The following is a 25,511-nucleotide window of genomic DNA, read 5'->3' on the forward strand; positions in this document are numbered from 1 at the left end:
TTTGCTCAAAATGTAAATGAGTCCACCCCCACTTTAATCATATCTTAGATCTTGTTCTGACTTATGGTATGGAAATAGAAGACTTAACAGTATTCCTGAAAACTCCCTTCTGTCTGATCATTTCTTAATAACATTTACATTTACTCTGATGGACTACCCAGCAGTGGGGAATAAGTTTCATTACACTAGAAGTCTTTCAGAAAGCGCTGTAACTAGGTTTAAGGATATGATTCCTTCGTTATGTTCTCTAATGCCATAATACCAACACAGTGCAGAGTAGCTACCTAAACTCTGTAAGTGAGATAGAGTATCTCGTCAATAGTTTTACATCCTCATTGAAGACAACTTTGGATGCTGTAGGCTCCTCTAAAAAGAGAGCTTTAAATCAGAAAGTGCCTGACTCCGTGGTATAACTCACAAACTCGTAGCTTAAAGCAGATAACCCGTAAGTTGGAGAGGAAATGGCTGGCGTCTCACTAATTTAGAAGATCTTCACTTAGCCTAGAAAAAGAGTCTGTTGCTCTATAAAAAAGCCCTCCGTAAAGCTAGGACATCTTTCGACTCATCACTAATTGAAGAAAATAAGAACAACCCCAGGGTTCTTTTCAGCACTGGTAGCCAGGCTGACAAAGATCAGAGCTCTATTGAGCTGCGTATTCCTTTAACTTTAACTAGTAATGACTTCATGACTTTCTTTGCTAACAAAATTTTAACTATTAGAGAAAAAAATTACTCATAACCATCCCAAAGACATATCGTTATCTTTGGCTGCTTTCAGGGATGTCGGTATTTGGTTAGACTCTTTCTCTCCGATTGTTCTGTCTGAGTTATTTTCATTAGTTACTTCATCCAAACCATCAACATGTTTTTAGACCCCATTCCTACCAGGCTGCTCAAGGAAGCCCTAACCATTATTATAATGCTTCGATCTTAAATATGATCAATCTATCTTTGTTAGTTGGCTATGGAACCACAGGCTTTAAGGTGGCAGTAATTAAACCATTACTTAAAAAGCCTCACTTGACCCAGCTATCTTAGCTAATTATAGGCCATCTCCAACCTTCCTTTCTCGCAAAAATCTTGAAAGGGTGATTGTAAAACAGCTAACTGATCATCTGGCAGAGGAATGGGTCTATTTGAAGAGTTTCAGTCAGTGTTTAGAATTCATCATAGTACAGAAACAGCATTAGTGAAGGTTACAAATGATCTTCTTATGGCCTCGGACAGTGGGACTCATCTCTGTGCTTGTTCTGTTAGCCTCAGTGCTGCTTTGATACTGTTGACCATAAATTTTATTACAGAGATTGAAGCATGCCATAGGTATTAAAGGCCTGCGCTGTGGTGGTTTGAATCATATTTGTCTAATAGATTACAATTTGTTCATGTAAATGGGGAATCTTCTTCACAGACTAAGAGTTAATTAGTGGAGTTCCACACAGGTTCTGTGCTAGGACCAATTTTATTTCACTTTATACATGCTTCCCTTAGGCAGTAATTAGTAGACGGTATTGCTTAAATTTTCATTGTTACGCAGATGATGCCCAGCTGTATCTATCCATGAAGCCAGAGGACACACACCATTAGCTAAACTGCAGGATTGTCTTACAGACATAAAGACATGGATGACCCTAATTCCTGCTTTTTAAACTCAGATAAAACTGAAGTTATTGTACTTGGCCCCACAATCGTAGAAACAATGGTGTCTAACCAGATCCTTACTGTGATGGCATTACCCTGACCTCTAGTAATACTGTGGAGAAAATCTTGGAGTCATTTTTTGATCAGGATATGTCATTCAAAGCGCATATTAAACAAATATTAGGACTGCTTTTTGCATTTACGCAATATCTCTAAATCAAAAGGTCTTGTCTCAGAGTGATGCTGAAAAACTAATTCATGCATTTATTTCCTCTAGGCTGGACTATTGTAATTCATTATTATCAGGTTGTCCTAAAAGTTCCCTAAAAAGAAGCCGTCAGTTAATTCAAAATGCTGCAGCTAGAGTACTGACGGGACTAGAAGGAGAGAGCATATCTCACCCATATTGGCCTCTCTTCATTGGCTTCCTGTTAATTCTAGATAGAATTTAAAATTCTTCTTCTTACTTATAAGGTTTTGAATAATCAGGTCCCATCTTAGCTTAGGGACCTCATAGTACCATATCACCCCATAGAGCGCTTCGCTCTCAGACTGCAGCTTACTTGTAGTTCCTAGGGTTTGTAAGAGTAGAATGGGAGGCAGAGCCTTCAGCTTTCAGGCTCCTCTCCTGTGGAACCACTCCCAATTCAGATCAGGGAGACAGACACCCTCTCTACTTTTAAGATTAGGCTTAAAACTTTCCTTTTTGCTAAAGCTTATAGTTAGGGCTGGATCAGGTGACCCTGAACCATCCCTTAGTTATGCTGCTATAGACGTAGACTGCTGGGGGGTTCCCATGATGCACTGTTTCTTTCTCTTTTTGCTCTGTATGCACCACTCTGCATTTAATCATTAGTGATTGATCTCTGCTCCCCTCCACAGCATGTCTTTTCCTGGTTCTCTCCCTCAGCCCCAACCAGTCCCCAGCAGAAGACTGCCCCTCCCTGATCCTGGTTCTGCTGGAGGTTTCTTCCTGTTAAAAGGGAGTTTTTCCTTCCCACTGTAGCCAAGTGGCTTGCTCACAGGGGGTCGTTTTGACCGTTGGGGTTTTACATAATTATTGTATGGCCTTGCCTTACAATATAAAGCGCCTTGGGGCAACTGTTTGTTGTGATTTGGCGCTATAATAAAAAAAATTGATTGATTGATTGATTATAAAAGTGTCTATTGACACAGATTATATTTTACTGTACGTTGGTGATGTCGCAGTTACAAGCTAGGCTATGCTTCTCACATAGCTTAGCCTGACTGGAGCTAGCTAACTATTTCCAATATTATTTCGTTTGATATGTTAGCCTGTCCATGAAAAACTGGTTACATCTGGTTAATTTCTTTCTGCCATTCAAAGATGTGCAGAAAAAAAAACAGGAAGTGAACTTCACTACCAAGTCATTGCAAGCAGAAGGAAAAAAAATGAAGTTATTAACAAGTCCACTGTAGGAGCATGCTTCGATGCCATGCTGCACCACAGAACCACGCTGAGTCCTGGATGGACCTAGGCCAGTTAGCTTCTTCTTTCTGTTAGCTGTCGCCACAGCAGATCATCTATCTTCACCTCAGCCTGTCCTTTGCAACTTCCACTATCATGCCAACCACCTGCATGTCCTCCCTCACTACATCCATACACCTCCTCTTTTGCCTCCCTCTTCCTCCTCCTGCCTGGTGCCTCCATCCTCAGTATCCTTCTCTCTACCTACCCTTTGGTTGCGTTAGATTTGTTGTTGAGTGTATATAGCAAATATATGATGAACAATCACGGTTATATAACACATGTAGTGAGGAAACTGATCCGCACACCTTGAGATTATCACCTCAGTATTACGGGTGTATTATGAATGCAATCGCGCACAGGTGTGCGCATGCACGGCATCTGCATTGCGGTCATAAAATAAGCGCACCTGGGCCGTCAGCATCAATATTCACACCACAATACAGCTTCTGGAGCAAGTGCTGGACTTGGACAAGTTGATCACAGTGTTGTCATGTGAGGGTTAACTGTTCATGAGTTTGGGGAGCGGGAGGGGAAAGCCGCTCGGGGTGTGAGACGGTGTTTTTTTTTGGTGTTAAATAAAAGTCCTGGATTGCGCAGCTACGTCTTTGTGGATCTACCAGCCGGACCGGCACTGACTGGCAGGTAGGTCACTTTCTGCCACATATAGTACTTTGGTGTTACGTGACGTGTTTGTTATGCATTCACAGATTGGTCCACAAATCAGCTGCGAAGCAGATGTAATAAAAACGCTTTATTCGTGGCCAGTTTGTATGCAGTCGCTACAACATATTTTAGTTTGTGATGTGGACATGATGGGCATGATATATATCTGTTTTACACACTGTCCCGGTCTGCTGCCAAGCCGCAAATCCCCGTCTGTTGCGGATATCAGTGATTAATGGCAGATATACAGCGCATAGAGTGAGTATGTATTGTGTATGAATTGAGTATATATGGAGTATGTAAGGCGGATGTCACCTGCATCCAGATTTTTGAACAGCTCAAAAATCCTGGCTGCGGACATGCGTGCCTCTGCAGATGATCACAGATGTGTTCGGATGACTCATACAGGCATGTTACACGGATATTGCGGATGTTTGGCGAATATGGGCCAATTTTGTGTGCAATCCATACGCAAATCCTCCTAAACGCCAGTGGGACAGCGCCCTAAGATGTGCAACATAGCTGGTCTCACTAAGGTTATTGCAAACATTCCCTTTCACTCTTGCAAATACCCTTTTATCACAAATCATTCCTGCCACCTTTCTCCACCCACTCCACCCTGCCTCTGCACTCTCCTTTTCACCTCTCTCCCACACTCTCCATTACTTTGGATAGTTGACACCAAGTATTTAAACTAATTTACCTTCACCACTTCTATTCTTTGCAACCTCCATCTCATTCACACACTCTTGTCTTGCTCCTACTGACTTTCATTCCCCTTCTCTCCAGAGCGTATCACCACCTCTCCAGGCTAGTCTCAACCTGCTCTCTACTCTCACTACACATCACAATGTCATTAGCTTAGTCCCTGTGTCTGCCCAATTGGTACAAGTCCTTTTCTCCTTCCTTAATGTCCTATTTTATGTAAAGCTTGCTATATGCCCTTTCCTCAGCCTTTGTTACATCTCTTTTAAGGCCATATGTCCTTGTACTCTTGTCTACTTTCATCTTGTTTCTTTCTTTTTTCTCTTTATGCTTACTTGAACAGCTTCATTCCACCACCAAGTCTCCTTGTCTTCCTTCCTCTTTCCAGATGTCACACACAGTACCGTCCTTCACCACATCTGCTGTGGGTTTTAAGCTGTCCCAAATCAGTTTGCCTCCATCGAGTGTGTGTCTCACCTCTGTGAACTTCACAGGACAGTCTTCCTCCTTCATCTTCCACCATGTGACCCTTGGGTCAGCTCTCACAGTTTTCCTCTTCTTCACCTCCAAAGTCAACCTACAAACCACTATCCAATGCTGTCTAGCTATGCTGTCCCCTGCCACCACCTTACAGTCTCCACTGTCTTTTAAGCCCTGGTCACACGGCACTAATGAAGGACACCGAAGCCAAATCTGGACTTATGTTGACTTTCGGACACATCGTTTAACCGTCGTCCAGGTTCGTTTCTGTTGCTGGCACTTCGTCAGAATTTTCAAACTGTTGAAAAATGTGAACAAATCCTGACGACAACCTCAATTCATCAGTATTCCATTTTGCTTTCTGTCTTGATGGTTCCTCATCGTTTGCGTAGTTCCTGTACTGTCAGCTTTCCGTTTGATTGTCGTCCAACTTTGTCAACCTCCACCCTCTCTCTCTCCCTCTCTCTCTCTCTCTCGCTCTCTCTCTCTCTCTCTAGCCTCTCAACGTCTCTGGCTAGACGTGTGTGTGCGCACACACGTTGTCAAGACAACGCTGCTGCAGGTGGCTGTGGACAGCACAGACTCGCTGCAGAAATGATCACATGCTGGCGCTTCGTTTTGATTTTGTTTAAAAGTGTCAAGGTCTCTGTTTGCTTTGTTTTTCTTTTGTTAGTATCTGTTTTGTTTCGGTGATGGGAGAAGTCCAGGCTCATTTGTCCACTTTTTCTTGACGATTTGTAATTTTGGACCTTGTTTCCTTTGTTCAGCTAATAAGTATATAAGTATTTAGTACATAAGTATTTTGTTGTCACGTACAATGTTTGGTGAATTTCTATCCTAGGTCTTTTGGATCCTTTGGATCTATGAAGCTTAAATATGAAAAAGTATCGGTATCGATATTGGCGATACTGGGCCTGTATTTACTTGGTATCGGATCCAAATAACCAAAATTCCTGGTATCGCCCACCTCTGGGAGATACCAGGAGAAGTCCAGGCTCATTTGTCCACTTTTTCTTGATGATTTGTAATTTTGGACCTTGTTTCCTTTGTTCAGCTAATGCCGTGCTCCGTGTGCCGAGTGACCAGGCCATTAGGCTGCATCTCCTACATATTGTACATAGAAAAATAATAAAATTGAATTAGAGACAAACATAGCAGATGACCACTGTGCTGACTGAGTCTGGGCTGCTTGAGGTTCTTCCTATAATCAAAAAATGCTGATGAAGTTTTTCCCTTACCACCACGCAGTACTTGTGCATAACACCTTGAGGTGACTTATGTTATGATTTGGCACCGTATAAATGAATTGAGCTGAACAGACCAACAGCAGAATCTTCTAAATATTTGAGTTACTGAATTTTTTTTATTTATTGATTTTTTAATTTCTTCTGTTATAGTTGGAGAACCAATCACAGTGCCACAAATTGAGGACCCTACTGATGATGTGGTGGATACATATCATGGGATGTATATCAGGTCTCTCCAGTGCCTTTTTGACAAGTACAAGACATGTTTTGGCATGAAAGAGACTGATGTCCTGTACATCCAGTGAAAGAAGGTGACTTCACATGGAACCCTCTGGAGGTGAACACTCAGGCAGCATCCTGAACGTGGCCTTCCTGTCGCTGTTTTACCCTCTCCATCCAGCCTTGGTGTGGCTTATCTCTGGACTGCGGATTCTACATGAATACTAACGATTCTGTATCATCTGACACAAGTGTTACTACTCACCAGGATTTGGCAGATTTGAAGAAGTGGTCTGAGAACAGTCTTGGTCCCTATTCTCAGGTTAAATAGATTTGACTGCATGGGCAGCATAAACTGAATACCAAAACCAGATGTGTGTCCTTTTTTGTTTTCCTATTGTTATTTTCCATCTCGTGGCTGTATCCCCTACTGCAAGGGGATACAGCCACAAGATGGCGGTGTGATGTAACATACAGGACTTGAGACGTGTCAAGGATCTTTCTCTAATGCTTTTATTATCCTTAATACCTACAAAAGTATTCGCCCCCTTGTTTTATTTTGTTTTTTTCATTTTGGTGTTTTGCCATGAAAAATAAAATAATTTTCACAATGACACTCTTTAATGTCAAAATGAAAACAAATCTCTACATTATCAAACAAAACAAAGAACCTCAATGCAAAAATACCCTCGGCCGTATGAGCATAAAATCGGAAACAGAATGTGACCTGTTGACCTCTTAAAATAGGTCAAGGTTAGCCATCTCTGAACTTGTTTGAGGCCTTTGTCCCAAAAATATTCCCTGTGAATGTGAAGACCCTGGCAGTAGCAGGACTGGACTTATGCTGAGGACAGACAGACGGACGCAAAGTCTTTGCAATATCCGATGCCCATATTTTGGCCTTGTAATAAAGTTGCATAAATGCCCACATCATTTAATATAACACACCTAAGTCATCACTTTTACAGCCAGTTGGTTTCAGATGAATCGGGAGATTGATAAAAGAACATTTATTTCTGAAATGTGAAATATTAGATCTAAGTTACATTAATAATTGAGCAACAGAGTACCATAAGTATGTCTGGAGCAGGTCATCTGCAGAGACTAAGAGGCAGTTCACGAGTGAGACAAGTGAGGGAAGCCACCAAACTAAATTGACTGCATTTATGTATAAATCAGATGTAGATGTTCAAAATGCTTTACAATAATGTCTCACATTCACACACAGATGTGAGCATGAAGGCAACCCCCGGCACACTATTAGTAAGTTGCTGATGAGTGTTGCTGAAGGGCATTTTAGGGAGTCTCCTGTTGGATCGAGAATCAAACCAACAATCCACTGCTCATACCCCTGCAATCTAATCTACAGACCACCACGTATCTTCAACACCTGTGAAGGAGTTATAAGTGTCACAAGCTGTGTTTGGAGAGAATGTAGTCACAGCAACGTTTGCCTGGTGCTTCACCAGTCACAGCTTCTTGGTCATGTGACACAGAGAAAACGTGAAAAAAATACTAAAAGAGCAAATAACGGTACCTCCCACATGGTCCAATAGTACCTTGTTTACATCTGACATTTTCCTTTTCTTTCTTTTTCATTGTGAGAGGATTATTGCTTTGATCCTGCTGTCAAATATCATTTGATCCTGATTGCTGACCTTTGATCCTGATCCTTCCTTTGACATTTGATCTTAAATCATTTTCTTCTGATTACAGGATCAAAGAAAACAGGATGCAGGTTTTTTTAACCCCTGCTGGAGATAAAACAGGGAATATATCCTTAAAGTTGGAAAATGTAGCCTGAATTTCGCTTCCAAACATAAAAGACATTTAAACAAACTGAGGCCAGAACGTAGTAAAAATCTAAGGGGGTGAGCGCTTTAAAAAAAATAGGCACTCTAATTCTCTTCAAGATCTTATTTTATACAAAATACAGAACCAATGCAAAATGGAAGCTACATTTTGTTGTTATTTTTTTCTGGGTAGGGAGCCATGAGGTTATTTAAAGCCAAAGACCTGTAATGACCCCCACATGCATTCCGTTGTAAGAAAGCCGATTGACTTCTATGGTGTGGATTTGCACCTTGAACGCAGCATTCGTATGTGCCTGTGACTGTATGATACCATAAAGTATAAGTGTCTTCTGTAGAGAGGAAGGAAGATGATTCTGGTGCACTTTCCTCCATGAATGTTTAGTTTTGTTGATTGATTTTAAGGTTTTTAACTCAAGAGAAACAAATATTTGATACAGGATTTTCCTAAGTCAGCTGTTGTCTGGTTGCCTCTTTGTCTACCAAAAAAAAAAGTATTTTTCAAGCATGTTTGAAAGGTTTTGCACTGGAGTAGAAAAGTTTTTTGGTTGAAAATAATGTTTGATGAGTCTGAGGTACGCAAAGTCTCTTTGTAATCATTTATTGGTGATCATAGGAAAGAGATTGTAATGTTTTATTGTAATATTTTTAGTAGGTTGCTATTGGTTTGTGTTGTTTTTCAAAAAGTGTACTGGTATGGGGTTGCATGGTAAGTCCAGGATTCCCCAAAACACCCATGCTTGTTTTGTATGTGCGAGGTTTGGTGCAAAATAATCTTATTTGAAGGGCGGAGTCTCTGACTTCCGCCAAGGAGCCCTGCAGAATTCCAAATCTGTGCAATAAATGTGCAAGCAAAAGACACGGCAGCGACTGTGTGAGGAATCTGATGAATGCAATCATAAAGATTTAAATTAAACCTGTGTATGTTTTGAGAAAATGATGTGAGCTGAATGTCTTTGGATGTTTTCTTTACGAAACACACTTTAATATATTCCTGCGCCGCACTATTGGCACCGTGGAATGTTAAGTACAGAATTTATATAATACACAAGCATATGTTCAGAAATAATGCAAATCAAGCACTATGCATTGTCTTGTGGAAACTGTATCAACCTGGACTTCTGGTGTTCTCCGAGGCTGAAATCTGCTTACTGCTGGAGCAGTGTCTGCATCCTCCTCCGTGTTCCAGCAGTCAGCACTGTAGTGTGTCTGTGCTGCACATCCGAGCGGAGATCTGGATCTGGAAACAGAAGCGCAAGCACTGACCCTCTCTTCAGATCTCTGTGCGCACGTTGGTAGATCCACCTGCTTTGGTTGCTCCTCCAGAACAGAAGAGGGATCATTTCTTTCATGACCAGAATCCTCACAGTCTGTTTCAGACTCTGATGACTCGCTGCACGCTCCGTCTTCCTCCAGTTCAAAAAATAACTGAAGCGCTTGCTCCATATTCATAAAACATCTCATTTTTACAAAAAAACCCAAACAACAACAAAGCACTAACCACACACGCTTTCCACCAGTAATAAAGAGAAAACGTACACTCAATCAGACCCACGTGGGGTGGGTGGGCTGTAATCAAATACACGTGGGGTTAATGACTTCTGATTGGTGGAAAATTTAAGGAGCCAACCAATGAAGAAGAAGGAGACATATTTCTTCCCACCACTGTTGCTGCTGCAGTAGAGAAGGAAATGATCCTTTTGGCTACGTGTGTACATAAACGTGCAGAGAAAAATGACAATAATATTCATGAAAACGCATGCTGTAAAAAAATACTCATAAGTCAAGTTATATTAGGCCTATTAACAAAATTTCAAACGTGCTATAAAGGTTGAAGTCTCCACCTTCAACATGCATTCAAAGGGAGCCTCAGAGTGCAGCAGATTGAGTGTTACATCCGCTTAAATAGGTCAGTTGACTTTTTAAGCGAGGGCACGCCATTCGACTCCAGAGGGTTAAACTCTGGTTCTGCCACGCCAGACACCAGAAACTCAGCTCAGTATATGAGGTCTGTCCATAAAGTATCGTACCTTTTTATTTTTTTTTTAAACTATATGGATTTGATTCATATGTTTTCACGTCAGACAGCTCTCCACAATTTCTCTTATAACTCACTTGACTGGTAAGCATTGAAAGCCAAGACAGGTATGTCCGAACTTGTCCTCTGGCACACCGAAACGGAGGTGTTCCTTTGTCTTGCTTCCAAAGCGAATCGGTCGTGACGCCCGAAGCCTCCGCGCGGCTTTCCACGACGTCTTGTTAAAAGTGAAATCTGCCGGAAAATGGCTGATGTCCAGCTCTTGTGATAACCAGAGAAAGAGCACACGACGGTCTCGTATCCACAGAGCCATCAGCTTAGAAATGGTCCAGTGGCTTGTGCCGCGTCATCGCAGCTCGCAGCGAGGCGCACTGAGCGTCCTTAAAGGGGTCCTTAAAGCTGTACTAACAGACCTTATTCTCTGTGAAGCCCGTAAAATTTTCACCGAAAGCCAGATAAATTTTTCGAATGGTTTCCAGGTGCCAGTCTCTAACAGCTTCTGAAAAAATTCTGATGGACCCCAAATCATTCCGCCATTTCCAGACAATGAAAATCCGACGACGGGGCGGGACCACTCCTCCCACAAGGCGTGCTCACAGGCGAATGACATCACCGACAGGCGTGGAAAAACTCACGCATGCGCACAAGGGTTCAAGCATGTCTGACGTGAAAACATATGAATCAAATCCATATAGTTTAAAAAAAAATAAAAAGGTATGATACTTTATGGACAGACCTCGTATCTCTGGATTCCAGCTCTGTGTTTTCTGCCTCTGTGTTATTCCTTGGATTTTGACATTTTTCTGTGCTCTTTGCTTACAGTGTTCCTGCCTTCCTTCAGCTCTGTCGTGGCCACCTAGTTCTGATCTGTTGTCCTAACCTTATTCTGGTCCAGCCTGTGCCTCCCTGCTCTGGTGCGTGCTCCACAAATCTAGTGCGATTTGGCTGTATATTTATCCAATAAGCTGTTCTTTGTTTTCACTCCTGCTGCCAGTATTTTTGGGTCCAATTCACTTATTGGGTCAGCCATAACAGGAGTTTCGGGCCACATCATGTATCCAGCAGAAGCAGTCTGGGTCCACAATGTGGACATAAATTACAGAAAAATTGTGCACAGTACAGGCTTTGCATTTTGTATCACCAGATATCCAGCTTCATGATGAAGTGGTATAGAGGAAGATTTTCTTTAAAATACCTGAAAATTTCACTACAAATTGCCAAAAGGTACATCTGAGATGGAAGCCTGGATTTGAACTGTTTTGGTGAAAGAATATTCTTCTCCGCTCTACTCCACTATGAAGCTAAGAGTAGTGATACAAAATGCAAAGCTTGCACTGTGCACAATTTCTCCAATCACAGCCACATAAGCCCATAACTTCTTCTGGGCTGTCTGGGTGTCTTGGTGGCTTTCCTCACTCTTCTCCTTCTTGCACAGTCACTCAGTTTTTGAGAACTGTCTACTCCATGCAGATTTACCATAAAGTGCCATATTGTTTGCATTTCTTCATAATTAATGTAAATAAAGTCCAAGACATATTCAGTGGCAGCTTCATCATCAGAGAGCCTCATCCACAACCACCACAAAAGACTCCAAACTGTCATTGATGTTAAAGGGGGCAACACACAGGGGTATATAAACTTTTGATCAGGGTCATTTGGGTAATTTCTGTTGTCATTATGATTTAAAAAGAGAAAACACAATTGTTTGACAGCAAATGGCTTCACCCAACCACCAACCATGAGTGAAAAAAAAAAATTTGTTATGTTTTGAGCACAACTGTACGAGGTCTGTCCATAAAGTATAGGTCCTTTTAATTTTTTTCTAAAACTATATGGATTTCATTCATATGTTTTTACGTCAGACATGCTTGAACCCTCGTGCGCATGCGTGAGTTTTTCCACGCCTGTCGGTGACGTCATTCGCCTGTGAGCACTCCTTGTGGGAGGAGTCATCCAGCCCCTCGTCGGAATTCCTTTGTCTGAGAAGTTGCTGAGAGACTGGCGCTTTGTTTGATCAAAATTTTTTCTAAACCTGTGAGACACATCGAAGTGGACACGGTTTGAAAAATTAAACTGGTTTTCAGTGAAAATTTTAACGGCTGATGAGAGATTTTGAGGTGATTCTGTTGCATTTTATCCGGATATTCCACTGTTAAAGGAGATTTTTTTAATGAAAGACGTGCGGACGGGTCCGCGCGTCGGGACGCAGCCGGCGCGGAGCGGCGGCACGGGAAAAACACCTCCGTGTTGATAACCATTTGTAAAATCCAGGCGGCTTTTGATGGCTTTCAGTGGAGTGAGTATGTGAGAAATTGTTTATCAGCTGGAGATGTTCCAACTTGTCCTTAAGGCTTCCAACAGAGGTGTTTTTCCTGTGGCGGAGCATCGCGGCGGCTGCGAGCCGACGCGCGGACCCGTCCGCACGTCTTTCATTAAAAAAATCTCCTTTAACAGTGGAATATCCGGATAAAATGCTGAAACCGACTTCTTCTGAAACTTCTCTGTTCTCTCACGACGTCCTGGATCAATAGAGCCTGAAATGTGGAGGTTTTCAGCTTGAAACAGGCTGACGACGCTGCCTGAGAGCGCTGCACGATATCTCGCACTGTGAAAAGTCCTTAAAGCGACAGTATCACCTCAAAATCTCTCATCAGCCGTTAAAATTTTCAGCGAAAACCAGCTTAATTTTTCGAACCGTGTCCACTTCGATGTGTCTCACAGGTTTAGAAAAAATTTTGATCAAACAAAGCGCCAGTCTCTCAGCAACTTCTCAGACAAAGGAATTCCGACGAGGGGCTGGACGACTCCTCCCACAAGGAGTGCTCACAGGCGAATGACGTCACCGACAGGCGTGGAAAAACTCACGCATGCGCACGAGGGTTCAAGCATGTCTGACGTAAAAACATATGAATGAAATCCATATAGTTTTTGAAAAAAATTAAAAGGACCTATACTTTATGGACAGACCTCGTATATATTAAAAGTGAAGTGTCCTCTGTGTATGCACATGCATGATTTTATTTAGTAAGTTCAATGTAAGTACATAATATAATTGTAAATACATTAAAAATACATAGATGACACAAAAATGTGAAAACACTTATTTCCATTGTGGGCCATTTAAAAATCAAATGACAAAATAGAAGTAATAATAATAATAACAACAGTAATAATAATGATAGTGTGTATATGCAACCCAGTCTTATGGCATGTCATGATTCAGCAGCATGAAATATACATTAATGTACTGGTTCGTGATATTGCCGAAAAGTTCAAAATTTTCATCATGGGAGCATAAATTTATTCTAATTCATTCTGTGATGGGTGTGTAACGGAGGCCAGCAGGTGTCGCTGTGCAGATGTAGTTAGTAAATCTCACTCCCAACAGCTCAAAAGGATTCTCTGGTCACAAGGCCAGAGCCCTGGGTTTTAGCCTTCTGGTTAGAGAGTCCGACTCCCATGCCGGAGATTGTGAGTTCGCATCCTGAGGGGAGCAAATGGGCGGAGTCATAACAACACAACGCAGAGTGCAGCCGCTACAGGTGCACATAATTAAAAATGCATGGGGGTGGGGATGGTTATGCTTAGGGTTAGGGGAAGGATTAGGGTTATGGTTAGGGTTAGGGTTGGGGGTAGGAGTAGGGTTAGTAATAGTGGGTTAAAAAAACCACGTCATGAAAATTTGAATCATTTCTTGACAGGAGGACAAAAAACAACAACAAAAAAGTGAGACTGGGTTGGTATATGATAACAAGAACCTAAACAATTTATAAATACATTAAGATAGTAAATTAAGATTAAAAAATAATGTAATTAACAGGAAATAAATCGGTTGAGGTCCTCTTGTACAAACTGTTGAGGTCTAACATCTAAGGTTCTGGACTCACATGACATTCCAACTCATTATACGAGCGCCGCGCCATGCAGAGGTGCGAAGTTCGCTCTATGGTAGACGGAGGCACAAACTGGAAATGGCACAAAAAAATCTCCCCGTGTGGAAAAAGCCACAAACCGACGGTAGACGATGCATTGGTTGCTGAGTCTCAAGAAATGCGGCCGCCATCTTGGACCACTCATCGCAGTCATTCTGGTCACCCCTAATTAACCACTCTGTACGTCTGATGCGGAAATTCGGCAAACTTTCATGGGCTTTTTTTCACTCAAATATCAGAGACAGAGTTTTTAAAAAATATTTACTGCTCCCCCTCACCGAAAATACTTTTAATATATAATGGGGATGTCATCGGTTTCCACGCATCAGACTTACATGGTGGTTAATTAGAACCTAGCACTGGTACCACACTCTCTTATACAAAGAGACTGGTAGCGTGTTTTTGAAAACATGGTTGTGATTGGTCCATCTGATACGTCGGCCGCTATTGGCTATCATGCCACGCTCTGTGATTGGCTGTGGCGTAACTGCCAAAAATGTAAGTTGGTTCCACTCCTCCAGAGATTGTGGTACCAGTGCTATGTTGTAAACAAAGGCTGCAGCCAATCAGAGAGCGGCGTGTCTCAGCCAATCAGCAAAATGTCAGAATCCTGACTAAAAGTCACGTGACCAAATAACCCGATACTGACTCCTTTGCCTTGGCTGGAGGAGTAGAACCAACTTAATTAGAACCGACCAGTGATTCTATCACAAGGCCAATGGTAACATAGACACTATAAAGAGGGGAAGACGCTACAGAAATGTGGCCGCCGTCTTGGACCAGTCACCATTGTGATTCTATCACAAGGCACAGTGAAGGTTTGATTTTATGATTAATCTTATTTTCCGTTTTAATCTTTCTAACATAAAGCCCCCCAGAAGCTGAAAGGTTTTAGCCATACTCATGGTCCACTGAAGCATTTACTCAAAAAAAAAAAAAAAAAAAAGTCTGAAGGACCTAAATGACATGGTGAGATGCTGAAGAGCTTTGCTCGTCATGTCCGCGACATGTACATATTAGAAACTTTGCAAATTTATTACCACCCTTGAAAAATGTCAGCTATCTATTTTATAAACACTACCCAATCTAGATCCCGTGGATCCCCACGGACAACACGCTAGTAACTCCTGAAGGAAATCAGGTGAATTTTCAAAATATGCCATCTCATTTCACCTTGAGCAGCCTTAAACGTCACAATGAAGGTCAAATGATGATTACCAGTGCACATGAGCAGGAACTTCGAGATGGATTGTCATAATATGGTACTGCATAGTTGTCATTAGTTCTGTGGTGTCAAATCAACAACAGATGTAAAGAAGTTTCCATTTTAAAACGAGTTTCCCTTACTTCAAAAGGGGGAGTAAAATAACTGATTCTCACTGTGATTAGAATAAACTACACATTCTTCGACTTTGCGGCTGCGTTCTGCGACTTCCTCATATTCTGCAGCTTTGACAGATTTCAACGTGAGCCCGCCCTTCCTGAAAATAAACCACTCAAATATCCAATGGTGATGCGGTTTTTCAGAAATAGGGCGTGCTGCATGCGTGATGGACGCTATTCTCGACCAATCAGCAAGCGGGAAGGCGCGCCTGTCAGCCGGAGACGGATTTCCGAACCGAGTGCAGCAGCAGAAACGCAGCTCGTACTTTGTTTACGTGCCGTCGGTGAGCTGACAGCTGCTGCGGGGTCTTTCCTGGATGCTCCAGGCGCCTGCTCAGAGCCCTGTGGACTTTAAACTAGGTTAGCCTGGATGCCGAGGACGGGGTGTTTCGTTGAATGAGGGGGAGCCGCTACATGCCGACAGGAGGATGAACTCCATCACCGGTCGGGTTGCCTCCATCCCCGCCGCTTCTGTCACCAACTCTGGAGCTTCATCCTCTCGAGCCTTCCATGTCGAGCTCACGTCTCAGCAGGTAAATGCAGCACATCCGAATTTAAATGTATAGCTGTATATCTTTTATAAGAGTGTATAACTACTTGTGCAGTAGTTTACCACGTCACCTACCCATAGGCCTGCCAGGCTAGTTAGCTTAGCCAGCAGCTGTTAGGTCACAGTTAGCATATGAGTGAATTAGAAATTAAACAAGACGGCGACACGTCCACGTTCACCAACAATGAATTGTGGTGTTTTTGTATTTCCTAGTTTGACTGATTATATATCAGTCCACACACGGAAGGAACTAATACGCTAATGGAATTTAGCACACAGTGTGCATGTAACGTGACATTCTTATTGACACCGACAATATTCTAATGGGGATCCAAACGAGACACAACTCTTCCAGGGAAACAATTAAACACGGGAATAACAACTATTCTGTCACACTACATGGAGAAAACTTCACCACGTATGCCTGAATATCTTCCAGAAAAGTACAGGTGGTGGTGTAGATATTGAAATGTCTGTGGAAGAATTTTCTTTTGCTACATAAAGCTTTAAAATTACAAATAATCAGTGTTTGAGTGCAATGGTAAGAATATGTCATGAGGTCAAAGATGGAACATTTCATCTGTCACTGCATTAAATATTCTTTCCATTGCATGAAAGAAAAAAACATTATTTGTTTTATATAAGGAAGTGGCTGTTCGCACAGCCGCCGTGTCCATAACTCTCATTTTGCTATTCACATGGCAAGACTCTGATGGTAAAACTTGGAACTCCTTGTATAGAGGGTTTTCAATCACATGACCGATTTGCTGCAGGACAGGTGCCGTCGCCATTCTAGATTACAAGGAGGCTGACGCGTGATAGAAAAATGAAGAGAATGTACGGTTATTACAAGGCTTTAAATCCTTGAGATAAAGTTATTTATCGTGATAGATGTGTAGCAGTTGGTTCAGTGGATCCGTATCTTATACCAGATAGTGAGTTTAGTGTTAATGTAACGAACTGGCCGACAGTGTCACAGTGCGATATTGTGAACTAGGAAGCTGCTGACCAGATCAGCCTCGCCGGCCTCCTGCAGAGCATCACAGCGGAGCTCTGAAAGCGGAGGTCGTCTTGAAGTCCTGAGCGATTTCTCTCACCAGGCGCTGGAAGGGCAGCTTGTGGATCAGCAGCTCGGTGCTCGAGGACCACAGTGTAAATAAGCATCTGTATTGGAAGCGTTCTTGTGTTATCCTCTCCAGTATTTTTATGTATTCTTATATAATTTTATTGCTGAATAAAATAAAATAAAATTCTGGGAGCAGTGGATTTCTGTTAGCGGCGGATCTCTCTGTGCCATGGTGCTGTGAGGCTTCTTCACACCGACGTTGAAACTTCTGCAGTTGTTCGCCAAATGCACAAAGTGTAATCACAGCGGCCACCGCGTCGTAATCCAGAATGGCCACGGGACACAAAACGACGTGACCGATACGTCACATGAAAACCCTCTATAAACAAACATACTGCATTAAATGAGAGTTATGGACACGGCCGCCGTTCGAATAGGGTTGGCTTTTTGCCACCAGAGTCTTGCTGTGCGAATACTGAAATGAGAGTTATGGACACGGCCGAAAAAAACCAAATTAACAAAACATCAAAATTGAAAAATATTAAAGGAGTTATGACATCTTGAATGCAGTATGTTTGTTTATAGTTCCAAGTTTTGCCACCAGAGTTTTGCCATGCGAATAGCCAAATGACAGTTATGGACATGGCCACCGTGCGAATAGATCCTTATTATTTGATATTTTATTTCCGAGCAGCACAGGATGATGACAGACGAGCACAAACTCGTGTGTTTGTAGCCCATCCACCTCAGTTTTTGCATGACCGCAAACCGGAAGTACACAGAAAGTACACCAGAAGCATGATGGGAGAGACAGAGGTGCATGATGGGAGAACTCTTTCCCAGCAACGCATAGAAACAGTGTTACGTCTTCATGCCGGACGCCAGTGAAAGGCTGGTGTAGGAATACACTGAGCAAGCCGCATTACCGCCGTAACTGTATAGCTTCAATCAACATAATAGTTTAGAAAAATTAATATATTCCGTTCACATGCTAATTAAATGGCAGGAAACGCGTAGAAATGGCGTTAGCTGGTTACCGCTTTCGCTGCTTTTGTTTTGCTCTTGTCATGCTGGATACCAGCGAAAGGCTGGTGTAGGAATGCACTGAACGAGCCACATTACCACTGTAACTGTATAGCTTCGATCAACAAAATAGTTCCAGGGTCAATTTAGTGTCACAGGTGAAGAGGTGTCACAACAGGAAAAACAAAAAAAGGAAGAGAAAACGTAGACATGACTTTCATCTTCAGAGCTATAAACAACCTGTTGCTTATTTATATTTAGAGGTCCTGTAATGAATATTTCTACATTGTACATAGCATAAGTATCTAGTTTCATTGAATTAAAATGTTTTCTGATATTGTCATTAAATATCTCTGTATATTTATAGTTGCAATTTAATACATGTTATACGTGTCGTCAGTGCCACGTAAGTCAGGAGAATAAATAGCTTGTGTTTTTAATGAAGTCATCAACCCTTGAAGAAAATTCTTAAAATAATATTGCCTAATTGAATCTTCAATTTTTACAGTGTTTCAATCAAACAACTTCAATATTTTTCGATATAGAAAAATGCTGCTCAGTCAAAGGCTTTGCCTTCATCATATTAATTTATAAACATGAGAAAAGGGACTTACATTTTGGTGTGTGTCACTGTTCCTTTGAGGTCGATTTACCAAACAGTCTGACACAAGCTTTCAACAGCAATACAATCCAAAATTGTCCTTGGTTGACTTGTAAACACAGTTCAAAAACAATCCTGATGACACCGTCAATAAGCTTGTTCAAACCCCGCCATGTTTATTTTTAAGATAAGCGCTGCCGTTGGCAGTGTGAGCACATGGTGTTTGTGGCATGCAATAGCACAAAACACATAGAATCAAAATTGCACGGTAAATGGAACGTTATATAATCCGTTCTAGTATTGTCTATGCCCAGTGTACATGGATTAAGTAAATCCTACATAGGCCCTGTGGCATGTTGGTGCTACTACTTGGCGTAAAGCTGATGCGAGTCTACACCTGCCCTTGGACAGGACGCCAGTCTGACACAGGTTACTTCCCCAGTCTAGGTCACTACCCATTTACAGCTGGTTCCTTATCCACTGAGCTACCTGCTCTACTACTTAAAAATCTAATGCCAAAATATCTTCCAGAAAGCACAAGCACAATACAGGTGGTGTGGTCATAGACATGATGTAGAAATGTCTGCTTAACCTTTTAACATTTTTCAATAGAATGTATCTCACATGCTCCACCAAACAGTTGAGCTGACCACTAACGGGATAAGAAGATTATGTTTATACATAAAGCTTTAGTACATCCTAGCATTGATTATACCCAGGGTATCTGCAGTCCATACCTTAAAGTAACGCTATGTGAGAATTGCTCTTAGGATCCTCTTTGAGGTGTGAAGCGTAATTCCCCTTTTCACCACTGTTATAAATACAAGTCGGGTGTAGAGACATCTCATGGTCAGCGGTACTGATGCATTTGTTGACAGACTAGTGCAAAAAAACAAAATTGGGAACCACAGAATCCAAAGACCTATTGGAACAAAGAGCTGCTAGTCAACTAAATGAACCTGGCTTAATTCCCCAGGCACAAAGTCCCAAAGCAGCTCAGCAGAAATGCATTGAGAGCTGAATATAGTGGCCCTTGATGGCCGGCATTGAAAAATCCTCTTAAAGTAGCATAGTTTTTCTATTTCACCTAGACCCATGTACAGTTTTGACAACGTGCTTTCTGTTTAATAATGCAATGAAAAGCTGTAGTGAAGTTGACATTTTCTTCATCAAGTTGATCATTGAGAAATACATGTAATCCACGGCCTTATTGCAGTGCAGTGGTGGGCACAGCTAACCAAAAAATTAGCTTCGATAACATATAATGAGCTAACAGAAAAGTTGTCTTTTATAAAGCTAATCCGATAAACCAGCCAAACATTTATCGGATGCTACAGATAACCGATAACCAGTTTCAATTTAATTTCATTTATATAGCGCCTTGGGGCAACTGTTTGTTGTGATTTGGCGCTATACAAGAAAAAAGTTGATTGAGTTGATATAGCACCAAATCACAGCAGAGTTTCCTCAAGGCGCTTCACACAAGTAAAGTCTAACCTTACCACCCCCCAGAGTAACAGTGGTAAGGAAAAACTCCCTCTGACGAAGAAACCTTAGGCAGACCAGACTCCAAGGGGTGACCCTCTGCTTGGGCCATGCTACAGACATAAATTACAGAACAATTCACAAAAGGAACATACAGATGCATGCATAACTTCCAGTGTCTCCAGTACACTTGCAACTACTAACAAGCTGATTTTGAGTTTTAACACCACAATATCGCTTCTGGTAGGGTCAAAGGTGACTACAGACCCAAACAATGAGTCAGCACTTCAGTCTTTGTGCGCCCTGCCCCCTGCTGGAAGCTCCTGTTTACTACATAGCTTCCAGCAGCAGAGCAGTTGAGAGGAGCAGCGAAGCTCAACTCTCTACTCAATAACAGCGTTGCCGTGAGGCGGAGGTCTTGGAAAATAAAGCAGTGCTGACATATATGGTTTGGTTTATAAATAAAATTAATACTGATAGAATAACTCCATTAATGTCAATTCTGTCATTTGTACAAAGTTAAAATATAACATATCTTAATGTTGAATAACGCACTAATTTTGAAGTTTTGTAACAAACACAGACAGACGCCAAAGGGATTATGGGTAAAATGTGCCTCCGCTAACACTGATTGGTTGACTCATTCATTCTGTGTAAACAACATGTTAATGTGAGGTGTGTCATGTGTTGGTGTTTACAGATAAATCTGCTTTTGTAAAATGTCTGTTTTATTTGTAAAAAAAAAAAGGCATTAAAAAAAAAAAAAAAAAAGCTAAGTTGTAATTAGATAACTGTCTGATATAACTGGTGTCAAAATAAATAGAACACTGCTATGATCTACTGGTGCCCAGACGCTCAGTGCGAATACTGCCATGAACACTACTGGCCAGTAGATGGCAGTAGAGACTGTGAAAACTTGCCAAAACAAAATTCCAGATAATCCATGTCTGCTGCGTTTAAGATGCGTGGAATTTAATAAACACAAACTGAATTTCAGACATCTTATATATATATATATATATATATATATATATATATTACATTACTCTGGAACAAAGACGACAGACAGTGTTTGACATAAGCAGGACTCTAAATGTCAAACAGGAATTGATTGCAATGATTCCTATTGAAAATAATGGAGAAGCAACCTGGGCTTCTTCTGGCATTTTTACATAAAACAAACACAATAACAACATCTATAAACCCAGCGAATATATTCACGAGAGTTTTAGGCACATTATACAAAGAGTTTAATGCTGTTGTCTGTGTGGAGCCTGATCAGAGCGTCTCAAATGCATTTCGTCGTGGCTGCGTGCAGGAAAACCTGCACCCGCTCAGTCGTGTCTCCCAGCAGACTGACGTGCGCTCAGTCCGTGTGGCGCTCGTCAACACAAGGTCACTCACAAGTAAGACTTTCATTTTGAATGACTTTTTCTCCAGTCGTGATCTGGACTTTCTCCTGTTAACGGAGACCTGGTTGAAACCAGGTGAAAATAGCGCCTTTTCTGAGCTCCTCCCCCCCGGCTGCTCGTTTTTCAGCTCCTCGCTAGCATCAGGTCGAGGCGGTGGTGTGGCCACGGTTTTTAAAGACAGTTTTAAATGCCGATTTTTATCTTCTAATGTCTACTCCACTTTTGAACTTCAGTTGTTTGTGATGGAGTTCGACTGTCCTGTGCTCTGTGCTGTTGTTTATCGTCCACCAAAATTTAATAAGGGTTTTATTCAGGAGTTTTCTGAGTTTCTGGCAGATTTTATCCCAAAATATGACAAATTTTTGGTCTGTGGTGATTTTAATATTCATATCTGTTGTCCTTCTAATCAGCTGGCTGATGATTTTAAAAGCCTCCTGAACTCTTTTGGTCTAACACAAGTTGTGGATGGACCAACACATAATCTTGGACACACCTTGGACCTGGTTATTTCTTTTGGGCTCTCAGTTTCACTTAAGGACATATCAGACGCTGCTATTTCAGATCACTTTCCTGTTATTTTTGAATTTATTGCTCCTCCATCTGCTAGTAAGCCACTTGTTCCTGTCTCTCGCCACCGTTTGGTCACCTCCTCGACAGCGGGGGACTTTGCTGCTGCCTTCATGGACTCTCAGTTTTATGCCATGAATGGACTGGTTTCTCCATTACTCCCAGATAACATCCTCTCTTCTTTCCACTCTACATGCACAGTCATTTTGGACACTGTTGCACCGATGCGCTGCAAATCCAGGAAATCAAAATCCGACCCCTGGTTAAATGCCACGACCCGTGCCCTCAGGCAACGCTGCAGACGGGCGGAGAGAAAATGGAAAAAGGACAAACTGCAGGTGTCTCTGGGTTTTCTGAGGGACAGTCTAACTGACTATCAGAAGGCTGTGAAGGAGGCAAAAGCACAATATCTGTCTCATATTATTTCGAGCAGTTGTCATCGTCCCAGTGTGTTATTTCAGACTATAAACTCAGTTGTAAATCCACACACCTCTGTTTTGTTGGACGCTACAACCACAACCTGTGAGGAGTTTCTTCAGTTTTTTATTGATAAGGTTTCATCAGTCAGACAGAACGCTGATCAGAACTGTAATGTTGAGTTGTCTGCTCCTCGTGCACATTCTGCTGTGCTCGAACAGTTTGAGCCCATTTCTTTTGCATCTCTCGCTGATGTTGTAAAACACATAAAATCTACAAGTTGTCCTTTTGATGTTGTTCCAGCTAAGGTGCTGAAGGAGGTTTTTAATACTGTTGGGGCGGGTCTCCTAACTTTTATCAATGCTTGTCTTAGATCAGGGTCTGTTCCAGCTGCTTTTAAACATGCTGTGGTTCGACCTCTTATTAAAAAACCTCACCTGGACTCATCAGTTTTATCCAATTTTAGACCTGTGTCTCATCTGCCATTTCTATCTAAGGTTTTAGAAAAGGTTGTCTTTTTACAGTTACAATCATTTTTAGAAGACAATCTCATACTTGAAAAATTCCAGTCTGGGTTTAGATCACGACACAGCACTGAGTCAGCACTTTTAAAAGTTCATAATGATATTACTCTGTCGGTGGATGCAGGGAATCCTGCTGTTCTGGTTCTGTTGGACCTCACAGCAGCCTTTGATACTGTGGATCACACAGTACTTGTTTCCCGGTTGGAACATTTTATTGGCATTCATGGTATTGCACTTGAGTGGTTTAGATCATATTTGGCTGAAAGGAGCTTTTCTGTCATGATTGGGGACCTTTCCTCATCAACTGCTCCTCTGTGCTGTGGAGTGCCGCAGGGATCTGTCCTTGGGCCGATTCTATTTTCTTTGTACATTCTGCCATTGGGGTCAATTATAACCCAGCACAATTTGTCCTTTCATTGTTATGCAGATGATCTGCAAATCTATCTGCCTGTGAGGACTAATGGGAGTGATGCTTTGTCATCATTATTTAATTGTATTCGTGATGTGAAGCAGTGGCTGTCCCGAAACTTCCTTTACCTGAATGATGGTAAAACTGAGATCATGGTGTTTGAGCGCACTGGCATACCAAATGTGGTAACACCAAATTTTGGTGCTTTGGCTAACTATGTAAAACCAGCTGTCAAGAATTTGGGAGTGATATTTGACAGCTGTTTGAGGTTCGATCAACAGATAAATTCTGTTGTCAAAGCTAGTTTTTTCCAACTTCGCCTCTTGGCTAAAATAAAGCACTTTCTCAGTAGACGTGATCTTGAGACGGCCATTCATGCTTTCATCAGCTCCAGACTTGATTATTGTAATGCACTTTATTCAGGCATTAATCAGTCGTCTCTTGCGCGTCTCCAGTTGGTGCAGAATGCTGCTGCTCGTCTTTTGACAAACACTTCTAGACGTGAGCATATTACGCCCATCCTATACTCACTCCACTGGCTTCCAGTTCGTTTTAGAATTGATTTTAAAATTTTAATGTTTGTTTTTAAAGCTATTTATGGCCTTGCACCTCCCTACTTGTCTGAAATTTTAACTTTGCGCACCTACAGTAGGACGTTAAGGGCTTCTGGCCAGCTTTACTTAGATGTTCCAAGGTCAAGATATAAACGCTGGGGTGATCATGCTTTCGCGGTAGCTGGCCCCAGACTGTGGAATGAGCTACCTCTTGAGTTACGTACTATTCCTGACCTAGCACTTTTTAAATCTAAGTTAAAGACTTATTTATTTAAACTGGCTTTTAACACTTAGTGGGGAGGTGACATGTTCTGTTATTTTTATGTTTTTTTTTTATGTGTTTTAAAATTTTATTTTATATGTGTTTTATTTTGTAAATTTGTGTTTTTAAAGTTAAGCACTTTGGACACCAGTCGGTGCTGTAAAGCGCTTTATAAATAAATGTTGATTGATTGATTTCTTCTGTCGTGAATGTACTGACATTACCCATAATGCACTGCTGGGCACTTTGGATGTAAGCATATTTGAAAAAAATATATATATATTTTCTACCATTACCACCTCCTGCTATACAGGGGTAAAAAGTTAAAGTTGCTCCAGTTTTGGTAAAAAGTGATGCAAATTATTGGTTGAGCTAATAGGATTAATAAATGGAGTAGTTTCTTTTGAACCTTTTTATTCTGTTTCATTTATATTATGATTTATTGTTGTATAAGTATATTGTTATTGTTGTCCTTTCGGCTGTTCCTGTTTTATTCGGGGTCACCAGATCTGCATTAGTATTTGGCACAAGTTTTACACCGGATGCACTTCCTGACACAGCTCCAGTTTTACCTGGATAAACACACACAGATTCCAAAGAGGTCTCCCATCCAAGTACTAACCAGGTGCCACACTGCTTAGCTTCTGAGATCTGACGGGATCAGGCTTACACAGAGCAGACCAGCAATTGATTAATATGTGGTCTGCATTCAAATTAAATAGTTTTCACAAAAAAGGTTGCATCAGAGAGATAATAATGATGGGCAGAGGCAGTTTTAAAAGTGGAGAATAAAAATGATTTGTTAGATACAAAAGAAAATGTATGTAGTTTCACCCTATTGCCAAAAAGAAATGTATAATTTAATCCTTTAGGGATGAAACGCTGCTCTTATGTCTAACACTTGGTTTCTTTTACAACCCTTCTGTTGTGAAAAGGCAACTGAAACCTATAAGCCTGAAAGAACATGTACTATTCAGAAAATGAAACACGAATGAAGACTCTTTACAGTATGAAAAATGGACATTTGAGATGA

The 25,511-nt window shown here is 41.4% G+C and overlaps 2 protein-coding genes across 2 annotated transcripts in view; both read left to right on the forward strand.

Annotated features, from left to right (window-relative positions):
* Positions 1-6,989, forward strand: part of dgat2 (diacylglycerol O-acyltransferase 2) — a 57,117-nt gene extending 50,128 nt beyond the window's left edge. Inside the window, 1 exon segment of the mRNA XM_034179023.1 lies at positions 6,376-6,989. Within this exon segment, the coding sequence (XP_034034914.1) occupies positions 6,376-6,530 (155 nt within the window). The 3' untranslated portion in view covers positions 6,531-6,989.
* An 8,855-nt stretch (positions 6,990-15,844) lies between these two features.
* Positions 15,845-25,511, forward strand: part of uvrag (UV radiation resistance associated gene) — a 329,710-nt gene continuing 320,043 nt past the window's right edge. Inside the window, exon 1 of the mRNA XM_034179025.1 lies at positions 15,845-16,141. Within this exon, the coding sequence (XP_034034916.1) occupies positions 16,037-16,141 (105 nt within the window). The 5' untranslated portion in view covers positions 15,845-16,036. The remainder of the gene's footprint in view (positions 16,142-25,511) is intronic.

The sequence above is a fragment of the Thalassophryne amazonica genome, chromosome 9, assembly GCF_902500255.1.
Source record: "Thalassophryne amazonica chromosome 9, fThaAma1.1, whole genome shotgun sequence".
NCBI lineage: Eukaryota > Metazoa > Chordata > Actinopteri > Batrachoidiformes > Batrachoididae > Thalassophryne > Thalassophryne amazonica.